The sequence below is a fragment of the Azolla caroliniana genome, unplaced genomic scaffold, assembly GCF_043228905.1.
Source record: "Azolla caroliniana isolate FFs.n. ecotype wild unplaced genomic scaffold, voAzoCaro1.0.p SCAF_8, whole genome shotgun sequence".
Classification (NCBI taxonomy): domain Eukaryota; kingdom Viridiplantae; phylum Streptophyta; class Polypodiopsida; order Salviniales; family Salviniaceae; genus Azolla; species Azolla caroliniana.
In genome coordinates, this window is record NW_028230443.1 from 19334905 (window position 1) to 19347903 (window position 12999).

The window sequence follows — 12999 nt, forward strand, 5'->3', positions numbered from 1 at the left end:
CAGCCGTCCGATTGCTGGTCCGAAGAAAGCAAAGATCTCTCTCTTCTCTCTTTCTGTCTCTCTCTTCTCTGTCTCTGTCTCTCTCTCTTCTCTTTCTCTGTGTCTCTCTCTTCTCTCTCTCTCTATCCGCCATAGCCAGATAAGCTCCCATCTTGCCCTTTCCTCTGTCTCTCTTTGTCTCTGTCTCTGTGAATCTTACCTCTCGTGAAGCTTCTTCTCAGCAGGAGCAGCAGAAGAAGAAGCAGCTCCTCTCCCAACCTTCTTTTTTCCTTGTATTAATTCCTTCCTTCTCCTCCCTTCTTGTTTGCTACTTTCTCTCTCTCTCTCTCTCTCTCTCTCTCTCTCTCTCTCTCTCTCTCTCCAGATTCACCTCCTGGTCTTCTTGTCCATTGGGGAATTTGGAGTTAGGGTTAGGGTTTCCTTTTCCTTCATGGACCGCAACAGAGACGTTCGGCGAGGTGGAGGTGCGATGGGAATGAAGGATATTGTATCAGGTAGGTTTCACTCATTCCTTTTCCGCTTCCCCTCCTTCTTCCTGCTCGTTTCATTCCTCTGCTCCAATCCTTCTTCCTGCCAAGGATCTCCATGGCTTCTCCTGATTTGCTTCCAATACAAAGATCTCTTCTCTTCTCAGTCAAGTTTCGCACAATGACATTACACCGATCCTTCTTCTTTCCTCATTTGGATACAACTCTTTCTCCTTTCTTCTTTTGTAATTGATTTTTTTCGCAATATTTTCTGCAGATGACGAAGAAGAAAGGACAGAAGAAGAGGATTCCACAGAAAGAAGGACTTGGGAAAGATCTAAGAAAGAAAAAGCGAATAGCGCTCATGTTGGACCTCCTTCTTCCAAATCGCAACACAAAAGGAAACATTCTCGTCCTAATCCAATACAAAGGCCACACCATTCTTCTAAGGTCACAGAAGAAGCAGTAGCAGGAGCTGTAGAAGAAGATAGCACCATAGAAGAAACCAAAATTCTGGCTTTAGAGAATGGCGAATCTCGGCCCCAACTCCTGCTTCAAAGGCTTGGAAAGGGCAGAGTTCAAATGAAGAAGGTATGTATAATTTTAAGCAGAACAATGGTCTGATACCTCAACATGGATTTCACATGAGTGTATTGATGCCTGACATGGAGTTCATATGAAGGGAAAAACACACACAAAAGCACAAGCGTGGACTGCCTAGAATGTAGACTGATGATAGAAATCTTAGACATTTTTTTTCACTAATGTTTCTGCTTCTTTTTTTGTTTTGTTTTGTTTTGCAGAGCCAGACCTAACAAATACAGTTTTTGCATTACATTTCCGGCCATTTTTTGTTGAATCGAAACTAGCAAGAACACTTTTCGTTATTCCTGCCCATTTTGCGGGCTCAGACCGTACATTATGAGCTCCTGTAGCATATGGCAGAACCTGCCTAGTTAGTTATGTGAAGCCTCACCTTGAGAATCTCACAATATATTAAGTACTCTCTGCGAAGCAGCTAGATAAGCAGAGCCTTGCCTCCAAAAGCACATAATGTTGAACACTGTTGGGGGAAATAAATATGAGGTAAATTAGGCGCAGTCAATCCCCATGGTGAAATTTCCTGAAATTTCTCAGTTAGATATGTGGAGCCTTGTCTGCTGAAGCTCGTATGTATGCTGACCAATGTGAGGACACAGAAATGAGTGCACACTCTTCTATTACATCCAAGCAAAGCTGGAGTTGACGTATGGGACTGTTGATTACTTTAGGGAATCATGAGGAAAAGTGGGATTACTGCAGTCTAAACCTTCTTGTGCTTCTGTTTTTGCGCATGTCTGGCTAGAAAATTTTGAGTGCTTATTCATTCTGGGGTCTCATAATGTTGTGGTTTGCAGGGAGATGAGTTTGTGATGGATATACCCTATATACCGCGAAAAGCAAGATCTTCAATGTCCTCGAGTTCCAGATTTACGAGTAATAATCATTCTTTTCTGTCATTATGGTAGTAATTTTTGTGCTACTTTTTAGGAAACAGTTACATGGGTTGTTTTTGGCAGCCATTTCAAGGAGAGATGAAGAATTTCTTCTAACAGACAACCCTCGCCGACGAAAGTCTCCTCTTACTGTTCAATCATCCCAGAATGGAGGTGGGTCCTCTCCCAATCTCCGCCAGGAACCTGGAAGAAGGCCAGGGGTAAGCGTGCTTCTTTAACTGATTGTTTTGTAATGAGAAGTACTTAATATCTGAATATACAAATGAATAAAGTACACCGACCAACAGAGATGACTAATCTCTTCAAGACTTTCACATAAATGGCTATGATTTAAGACTCAGTTTCGTGATGGGTAGTCATTGTCTATATTGCCTGTTTGCAGGTTTGTGGGTCTTTAACAATATCAGATCAGGAAGCAGAAGTTGCAGAGGCACTTTTTGTCCTTGCCAGTGGTATGGCGTCACAATTAGAGGCAATGGGGCCGAAGGCAAAGGCACAAGCGAGGGGAGATTCTTCTCCTTCTAAGCCATCTTCTACAGTTGTTTCAGCAACTATTCATAATTCAGGCAAACATAGTACTGCAGATTATAGCTCTCCCCATGCAAAGGAGGCTGCTGGTCCTATTGCTGAAGGTATACTTCTATGTACTAATGATTGTGACTAACAAATTAGTCTTCAATGTTTTTCCTTCTATGTACTGATAATTGTGACTAACAAATTAGTCTTCAACTATGGGTGTTGTCTTTACTCCAGCACTTAAAAGGAAGCGGCTGAGAGCTGCAAAGCAAGAAGAGAAAAGAGGTTATGAACCCATCCAATCGACATCCACTTTTGATAATCCTTCTCAGTTAAGAAATACTTCAGTGGGAGGCATTGAACCAGATTCTGTAGTAGAGAAGACACATGATTTATCTGCTGACTCTGCCACAAATCGATCCAAGACTATTAAAAGCATTGCTGAGTCTTATTTAGAGACACATAGCAATGAAGAGCTGAGAATACAAAGTCTACGAAAGCAAGGAGAAGCCAAAATACCAAAACTGGAAAACTGCAGGGATCAACAGTTTGAAAATCAACTATCTGATTCATCAATGATGAAGTCGATGGAAGCAAACAACTTTATGAAACAAGAGCTATTGAGCAAGTATGGAGGAATGTCAATCTTGTTAATGCAAGCATGCAAAGGTTTAACCATATGGATTCTAAACTAATGATTGCTTTTTCTTTTCTGTGCGTAGGGCATCTGGCATGGTTCATAATCATGAAAGCATTGTTGAGTGTAAGATTGTGGTAAGCAAACTCTTATTGCAACATATGAATGACATATTCACATGAGCGCAATGAGTCTTGACAGGAATATACTCTTATTGCCAGGTCCCTTCAGGGAAACTCTTTCCAGCTGAAGAAAATGCACCTGTTTCAGAAAAACAGTCTACTGATGTTCCTGTGAGTACAAATTGTGGCATGTGGTTATGAACACATATTCGTAGCACAAGTAAGGTTATTTTGTAGGACCGATGTTTAAATTAATAGTCAACTGGAGACAGAAGGTGAGAGGTGGGGGGGCTGCCAGCCAGCATTCAAGCATAGTCAATGACATTACATATAATCTGTAATAAGAAGTGGCCCATTACTTATTCCCCGAGTCTATACATTATGCTAATGGTGTTAGAGAACCTAACTGCCAGGGTACACGTAGATAACTCTTTGTTTTTTTCATGTTCCTCATATTTGATTATTAGAAAGAAATATCAAGGAATATCATTTTGTATTAGAGGGCATCAAGCTTGCATTATGTCTCAATCACGTGGAAGTCATAATCTTCTCTTGATGTTGCAGGTCAAATCAAGTTGCACAGAAGAAACCTCAGCTAAACAGGAGGCTTTGAAGGGTGCTGTTTCTGATGGTGGGTTAACTAAACTGGAGGAAAAGGCTGATAGATGCATGCAAGAGCAGAAACAGGAGGCCACGACTCAGATGCATGAACGTTTTAGAAATGAGAAACTTGGTTCTTCAAGAGTAAGAGAAAGAGAAGGGGACGAGGGAAAGGAGAAAGAGAAGGAGAAGGAGAAGGATATGATAAAGGAGAAGGAAAAGAAATCTATAAAAAACGTCTCCAACTTTCAGAATTGTGAAACTGGTTAGTCAGCAGCATTGTTGTCTTTAAAATTGAATGTGTAATATTTAGTTTTTAAATAAAAAAAATTAATTGAAAAGGAAATTGCCTTGAATTAAAAGTTTTAAGACTGACATTCCTGCTTTCTGTGCCAACAGCTGTGAGCTCAAATGTTCCTGTATCATCACATGGAGACTCGATGAGTGGGTTGCCATATATGGAGTATGTTTAATACTCAATTTTTTTAATTTTGTGGTTGCCCATGATAAAGCCATGAAATTTAGCATATAAACAATCCTAAAATGTTTTGGTTATGCCTTTTAGATACTATAAATCAGGAGCGATGCTTTGGGCTGGTGGTGTGTTGCTTCCAAATCCTAATTTAGATCTTAAAACAACACATCCAACCATGCAGGTAGCTTCTTGTTTTAATGCAGTTGAATTGAGGTTGCATTCTCATTTTGCTTTGGTATTTCAGTCCTTGAGCTTCCACATTTTCATCTATCTTTCAGTCTTGATGTGAATTGTTCGGAAGTGTATGGACTTGGTTTAACCTGTGTTTGTGAAAACCCCTGGGATTATAAATGCTTGCTTTATTACAAAGTTTGGGTTTAGTTCCTAGGATTTGCAATTTCATGTTTGAGAATGCAGATATTCTATGTGGGTTTAATGGACTAGGTTACTCCTTGATTTACAGGGAGAGATAAAATGTTTTATATGAGACAATGGCTGCAGTTTTAGTAATTATCATAGTCTCTCTTCTTTCTTGCTTTCTTACCCTTCAACAGTTATTGGGTTTATTCCAAATATCTCCTTATTCATATGTTTTCATCTTTGTTGCTCTTCCTATTTTCTGTACTTCTCCATGCTGCTAGTACATGCTTCTTTCATCTTCATGCTAACAGGATGGATGTGCATGGCTGTCTTACTTAGGTTAGATACTAGCATACCACGATATGGTTTTGTATAATATCAGGTCATTCTACTTCTTGATCTAACAATGATGTCTGTTATTCATCCTCGGTTCCTCATTCAGTGGTCTTATCCTTGGTTCCCCAGGTGAAACGATGTGCAACACATGTATATTTGGCCCATTATATACATCGGGAACAACAGATATCTAGGCATTCTCTATGGTCGGCAGCATTCTGCAGATCTACTCCTTACAATCTGAATATGTCCCATGTAAGCATGTTTGATAGTGAAAAACTTGGGGGAGCTTATGTTGATATCATGGCCAAGGCTCCAAAACAACAGGTATATTTAGTTTTTGATTTTTCTCATCCTATCTCAGGAACATTTTGCTTACCTTTGTTTATTTTCAGTGTGAACCTTCATATGGCTACACTCTTGATCAAGATGCTCCATCTGAAGTAGTGAGTGCTAGCACTGCTGGCATCAGCACATTAATTGGAAATGCCACAAATGGTCATGCCCAGTACATGCAGGCTATGATGCAGACAAATGGCTTTGCTTCCTTCCCATTTCCATTCAATGGTGTACCTGGTCAGGTAAACTTCTGCGATAATAGCTGGTCTGTTGTAATGAGAATAAGTGTAATAAATGTTTGAATTATCAACCAATTCTACAGGCAGCTCAGTTTTTCAACGCTCCTTTCTTCCCACCACATCTGATGCCCCCTATTTCACAGCTTCCCCCTTTGCCTCAACAAGGTACCAATGCATCCCCAACTCAGAAGCAACAAACGGGGAGCAATCTAGCACACTCAATTTCATCTCAAATTTTAATGCCACAACATCAGGTTCATCGTACTCCTAACTCGCCATCACAATCACAGCAGCCACAAATTCTCGTAGGAAGCTCTAGTCATCATGTTGGAGCTCACTCAGAGAAGGACAGCAACACAGTTTGTGTTGAAAGCGTTTCAACAGCAGAAAGCAGGCTGCAAAAAAATGTCTCTTCTAATTTGCCGAACCTTAATGCATGTCTGACATCATCAATACTGGCATCCGATGTACCTGACATGCTCTCCCATGATCAAGGTGTATCTCTAAAGGCAAGTTCAATGCAAAATCAGGCTGGGAAATCTCAATATCTGTTTGACGGTCACAATCCTGCATTATCATCAGGTTCAATGCAACAGAAGCACTTTGCTTCACAGAACATCAAACAAGTGTCTTTGGGGATAACCTCTCTAACAGGGTCTCCTGAAATTTCTAGATTTCATTTACAAGAGCAGCATGCTTATGGAGGCTCTAGCCAGCAATATCAAAGGAATTTATCTAAGAATTCATCAGTCAATGATCAGTCGTACTCATTGAAAGGACGTGACTCCTGTGTAGACAAGACAAAACAAGTGGGCCGTTCTACACACCTTTCTAGACCAGACAGGGAAGCTGCTTCAATTTCTATACAAGGTTTTCCGAACAGACTTGGGGGTGCATTGAGTGTCAGAGTTCCAGCTAAAGAGGAACTAAGTTCTAATTCAGGAACTTGTCTGGAAATTGGACAAGGCTCCTTATTGCAGAATCAACCATCGAAGCAAGATGCAGATTGTGCAAAAGGTGTTCAGGGAGCAGCTATTTTCACAAGGCCAAATGCACATATCATACTTGAACGAAACCTTCTATTTTCTGGACCTACAACACCTACTTCAAACCAAGGTGTAAAACATAGTAATTCAACTGCTGCAAAAGGTATGCAGAAAATACCCCCTGGGAAAGCTGTTCAGCCACCAGTTTCAGTAAGTTCAACATTGTCTAAAAGAGAAGTGCAGCTACCACACATAAATCTAGGTGGTGTTTCGTCCACACCTTTGAGAGGTGTTACACAGTCATCTGTAAATATTTCCATGATCAATAAGCAGTTGTCACCTATTTCAAAATCTGGAATAAGCACCACTTCATCAAAAAGCCCCGCAACTGGAAAAGGGAATGCATCCTCGACAATTTCAGCGCCTAGTCTTGCAGGTATGTCTTTGCCGGTAAATAATGGGCAAGGTATGCCAGTTAAAGCTCCTGTGGAGCAGAAAAAGCAGAGTACTTTGCAAATGAATAGTGGGCTTGCCATGTCTGTTAAAGCTTCTGTGGAGCAGAGAAGGCAGAGTACATTGCAGCTTCAACAAGAGTCAGGCAATGAAGTTCAGTCACCACAGATTGGAAGTAAGAATCGGGTCTATACTCACCAGCAACAACAGCAAATTGTGTACAAACTGCCATTCCAGCAACAAGAGTCACCACAAAAATCACAATCTTTCCGTCAGCAGCATTCACAACAGAATTCTCCATTACCGGTAGTGCACCATTATCAGCCAAGTTCTCAAGGTTCTCATGGTTATGCTCATTACTCTGTTTTGAATCCACCTGCTTCCTTAGATAAGAATGGCATGGTCTTCAATGCTCGGAACTGGAGTGCTGTGTCAGGTTTAAGTGTTAGTGCTGAAATAGCAGACCAATGTAAAGGATCTGGTCCACAGTCTTCATGTTCTGAAAATCGAATGGCTGATATGCTAGGAACAGCCGCGACCCTTCCAGTAGTATCAGGTCAAGTAAAGAGTGGCTCCCACAGTACATCACATTTCGTGCAACTAGCTTCCAAAGCAATGGGTAAGCTTTTGCAATAGTATTGTGATGAGGGAATTATTTAATGGGCGTCTCATTGCTGACCAATTTGAGTCTTATATTATAATACCTTTACTTGTTAAATTGTAACAGGTGATGCAAACAAAGAGTTGAACAATGTAAGGTATCTTTCTTCTTCCTCGCCTCCACAGCCTGCAATTCTTGCGAATTCAGCCCCTTCATGATTGATATATGCAGCAGCTATCAAGCTACACAAAAACTAGACTTATTAGTGAGATATTTTGGTGGATGAAATCATTCATCATCATCCTCAGGGTCACAACATGCAACCTGGTTGGAGAGTCTCAGTTTCAATTTTCGAAGGATTGGATTGCGGCGATCAATGATGGATACTGATGTTTGGAGTGACCTTGTATAATAAGTAGTTGGCTTTCAAGCAGTCCTCTGTAATTTGATGCTGGACTTAAAAAATTTAGCTGATGTATGTGTTGGATCAAGAAAGCATTCAGGAAGGATTGCAATACTTGCATGTGATGTATGGCCCGATTGTACATTTTTGCACAATTCTAATGAGGTGTGCAGAGATGAAGTGGTCAACCTTGTAAACGACAGCTCATTGCAGCTTGCTTTAGCTTGAAAATCTGTATAACTTGTGTCCATTGCCATTGCCATTGGATTCCGGACTTGATACCTCTTCAAGAAGTGTAATTATCTTGGTGTGGAGTTCAGAGTCCAGATCATACGTATACATGATTATAGTGAATATTTGTAGTTATGTTACTACTTTGTGAGACAGTTCTTACGAATATAAGAGCCTTTTGAACACAATTTACAAAGAAACGTTTACTAAATACAAGATAACCATATCATTGGACTTGTGGAAAACCATGGAAAGTTCATTTTCTTGTTATTATACTGCTATTATGATTTGTCCAATTACATCTTCTGCAAAATGTCATTCGGCTCTTTTAATTGCAAATACCTAAACATATGTTTTCCATGTGTAGTTCAATCACACTTAAGGTTAGTATTTGTATATGATAAACCATTAACTAAATTAGCATTTGCTATGTTTAATGCTGAGGGAAAAGTGTTTTGTTTATATTTGACAAGGAGATCAAGTAACTGATGATTTGAATGCCATTAGTAATCGTAGACTGTTTTATCTCTGATTATATATATACATACTTGGAAGAATTAAGAAAAACATATATATATGAAAATGATTCAAATGAAATCGACCCAGTTTGTGTTCATGCCAAGAGTTTTAGGACACTTCTCATGAGTAATGAGTTTATATTGATAAGGTCACAACATGTACGGTGAGGGAGAGCATAAAAGTTTTGAATAGAGAAGACCAAGAAAACATTTACTTAATGGTAGAAAGACCTTCATGTACCCATGACTGCCTTTTGACAAACTACCATGTGCAACTTTTGAATTTGATATGAAAGTGTGTATGCTTCCAAGTACATTTTCACAAGAAAAAAGTGGAGTGGTTGGAATTGAATGGTAAGCAATTATTGTTCAATACAAATTCATAAAAGAAAATAACTTTCACACTTTTCCCATTTCTTCAAAAAACTTCTAAGAAAATGTTCCATGCATGGAGTTTTGTATATTTGCTTACTTAATGCTAATTATGAGTGTGGGTTTTGTAAGCAAAATTCATATTGCCTCTCAACATGATAAGTTCAAGACAATTTAAAAGTGTCATGCAACTGAAATCACTTAATCCACGAATATAGGCATGAAAAATAGAAGAAGTCGATGATCATCATGGCTTTTTGCATATTTGTGTCAATGATCTCAAACTAAAATGATGAAATAGGTTTGTAATGTGTGTATGTGTATTCGTTGTTACCCTTAGCAAGTCATTTGTCAATGTAATGTAATGCATTAACAAATGGTATGTTTAATACATGGAACATGATGCTTAGCTAAAGCACATCAAAATATAAAATGTTCTTGATATAACCCAATGGACTTACATAGCCTAGACTAAACATAAACTTGGGTCTGGAGGAAAAATTACAAATGCAATTTATTTTCTCTATCAGAATAGCGAGTCATCATGCATATATGACATAGAGAATTAATAATCCATGGTTAGTAGGTAAGTTGGTACCTTGGAGTTGCCCACTAAGCGCTTTATATTGTTTACTATTAGTATTGTATCATTACTGGAATAGATCTTGTTAGTTTGCACTTATCAGGATCGAGAGGCCAAACAACCTACTATTGGCACTAAATGAATGAGGGAGGGTGTATATCAATCTTGAGGAACATGCCATCTTCCTAACCTCAATCTTGCATTAAAATTAAACAATGTTGGATGTTATTTTCCTTGTTAATATAGTTTTCTTGTTTTCTGTCTATCTGTGTCATCTCTCTCTCTCACTCATGCACACGCACACGCACACACCCCTTCCGTTGCACAGAATCACACTCGATTCTTTACAAGTATGAGCATATGCACTACGTTTTATGTGAATGTAAGGAACATAGTAGGTAAGTTGAACACATTGGTAGCCAAAGTGAAGTGGGCAAATGCGTTTTCTTTGTGTTTTGATTGTATGATTTTCATTTCATTTATTTTCTTAAGTGTAAACTAGAGGTGGTTGTAGCTTGAGTGATGTGGCAAGTTCAACGTTGGGTGATGTCAGCTAACATTGTTACGAATAGTTTAAGTGGAACCACTAGGGACTTGAACCAGAGAGGATTTGTTGTGGGTTGCGAACTTGAATTGTTGTCTTGAGAAGATTTATCTTAGTGCTTTTGACTATGTATTCATACATAAGATTTATATACGAGAAATTAAATACTCAATAATAGCTACCTTGGTAAATATAACATTACACCTCTCTATAGGTGTAAGATTTGAATCTCACTTTACATGATTACATTTAGGTGGCACATTAGGCCTACACACATGGAATCTTTGAGGTGGAGGATGAGGAGAATCTTTGAGGTGGAGAATGTTGGAAGAGAATTCTTGAGGAGAAGGTTGGAGGAGGAGAATGTTTTAGGTAGAGAACATCAGATGTGGAGAATGTTAAATGAGGAAAACGTTTGAGGTGGAGAATGTCATATGTGGAGAATCTTGGACATGGAGAATGCTTTGATGAGGAGAATGTTTGAGATGGAGAATGCTTGAGGAGGAGAATGTTGAAGGTGGAAAATCCTTTGAGGAGGAGAATGTTCAATCTTCTCACCTCGTGATTGGAATAGTGTTCTGGAAGATCCAACAAGAGCCTTGTAATGAACTCTTCCTGTCAACAATTTGAGTTTCTTGATGCAGTAAATTGAGGACTTGTCTTTTCACGAATCTTGCTTCAAATCAGCATAAGTTTGCACTTGAAACTCATTCACAAATTGAAAATTCCAACATGATCCTTGACTATTGAGAATAATACTATGTGGTGGATTTCCAAAATTTATTTGATATGAAAACCAGAAAAAAACCAATTACTTCGAAGATTAAAAAATCAGTTTAAATACAAATGACATAATTCTCGACTCCATTACATGGAGTGGATTGAAAGGTAAGAATATAAGAAGATAGAGATGTAGGAATTGTGGTTCATGTTTTGGAGGGCTATTCTCGAGTTTTTATTTAGATTGATTGGCAAAATGACTTTGTTGCCTCTTGTCGTTTGTGATCCCTAATGCTCTCATGATTCACTACTCCAAACTCATTTGAGATTTCGACAACGCTTCCGTCTTAATACAAAATTTGACCCCAAACAATTAGCTTTCCTTTCCCTTTTATAGGTTTTAAGAGGGCCCTTACCAAAATAATAAGTTTCTTTTTGTAGCACTTGACCTTGAGACTAAACTATGCAAAATTTTTACGCCCATTTTACATCAAAAGGTTACACTAGGAGCACAATTTCATAGGGTTGAATATCATATTGGACAATGAAAGGAGACAAGTGTTCTATAATAAGCAACAATACATCTTAATACAATGTTAGAGCCCATCCAACGTTTGCCATTCGAACCACTGCTTCCATGCAACTTAGCTCACATGCATTGCAATGTTAGACGGGGCATTGGAGCACAAGTGATGAGTGTGGTCGACGATGCACACTTTGCCCTAAACAAGTTCGAGAGTCTAAGTATCATACTTTGATACAATGCTCTACCTTTGATCATATTCGACCATGCTTTCCACACATCTTCACATGCTACTCACTTTCACATGTGTCACATGAAATGTAATATTTTTGGTCTCATAGGTCATATTTGACCTTTGAAGACAATAATAGAATCTATCTATCTTATGTGAATCCCCTCTTATATAATTTGTGCTCAAAATACCAAGGCAAGGAGAAGGCTCCAACAAGGCAAAAGCTCAAGGAGGTGAATGTTCCAAGGGAGCAAATATTCGGCTTCTACGACCTTCCTTCACTTTTCTCCTCACGCACAACAACTCGACGTAGAGTAGAAATGATAAAGAAGATAAAGGAACGTGAGCTACACTGCCTAGAAGCTATGGTTGGGGTACCTCTTACATTGGGACCACATGCCACATCCACATTGAAACCCTTTGACCTCCCGCTTCTTTTCGAGGGACTTGGATGGAAATGAAACTAGGCCCAGTATAAAACCATTTCCTTATAGAACATGTTTTTTTAATAGAACCATCTAGCTTAAGCTCTATTTTATTTTGTTTTTTTTTTTTTTTTTCCGATGAATGGGTAAATACCCCATTTTTGTTGTAAACCAATTGTCTAATGGGCCAAATTTGGTCTCTCTCTCTCTCTCTCTCTCTCTCTCTCCCTCTCTCTCTCTCTTTTCTAATTAGCTAACCTTGTGGTAAGTCGTTACACTACAAGCACTACATCTTGGGTTCGAAACCTAATTTTCGCACTTCTCTATTACATACTTCATACATGGCTCTTAATTCACTAGATGCCATTGTAGAATGTAGGGGTTGAAACCATGGCATCATGGCTTCTCTCTCTCTCTCTCTCTCTCTCTCTCTCTCTCTTCCATGAAAGCACTTAATAATGGACAATCACGAGGTTAACATTAATACACTTTTATTTATATAATGTACACTAGATTAAGACCAAAATTGCAAATAATTACACAAGAAATTACCCTTAATACATGTTAGTGTTTACAAAACTATCACAATGATTATGATGGTTTTTACAAAACGATATTTACACTTAAACTAGAATGAAAGATAGGTAGTGGTCAAGTTTTCGGTGAAGATTTGAGTTTAGTTGTGTCACCGAGGCTTCGACTACCTTCGACTATGATGCCTCTTTGCCGAAGCAATGTCCTTGGGCCACTTGATACTCCCTTCTACGACCAATGGGTGAATGAACCAAACCCTTTCCTTCGAAAGCCTTTTAGCATAAAAA

General features: G+C 38.9%; 1 protein-coding gene across 1 annotated transcript; it reads left to right on the plus strand.

Annotated features, from left to right (window-relative positions):
* Positions 1-725: 725 nt before the first annotated feature.
* On the plus strand, positions 726-8557 carry LOC147861268 (uncharacterized; the record flags this gene model as incomplete). The annotated part of the gene is made up of 14 exons (XM_087323357.1): positions 726-1053; positions 1863-1943; positions 2027-2163; positions 2346-2595; positions 2717-3107; positions 3202-3253; positions 3338-3409; positions 3803-4103; positions 4238-4301; positions 4404-4494; positions 5139-5336; positions 5405-5590; positions 5671-7645; positions 7754-8557. Coding segments are annotated over 14 exons (4218 nt in total), but the record flags the coding sequence as incomplete, so codon positions are not given.
* Between the last annotated feature and the right edge of the window lie 4442 nt (positions 8558-12999).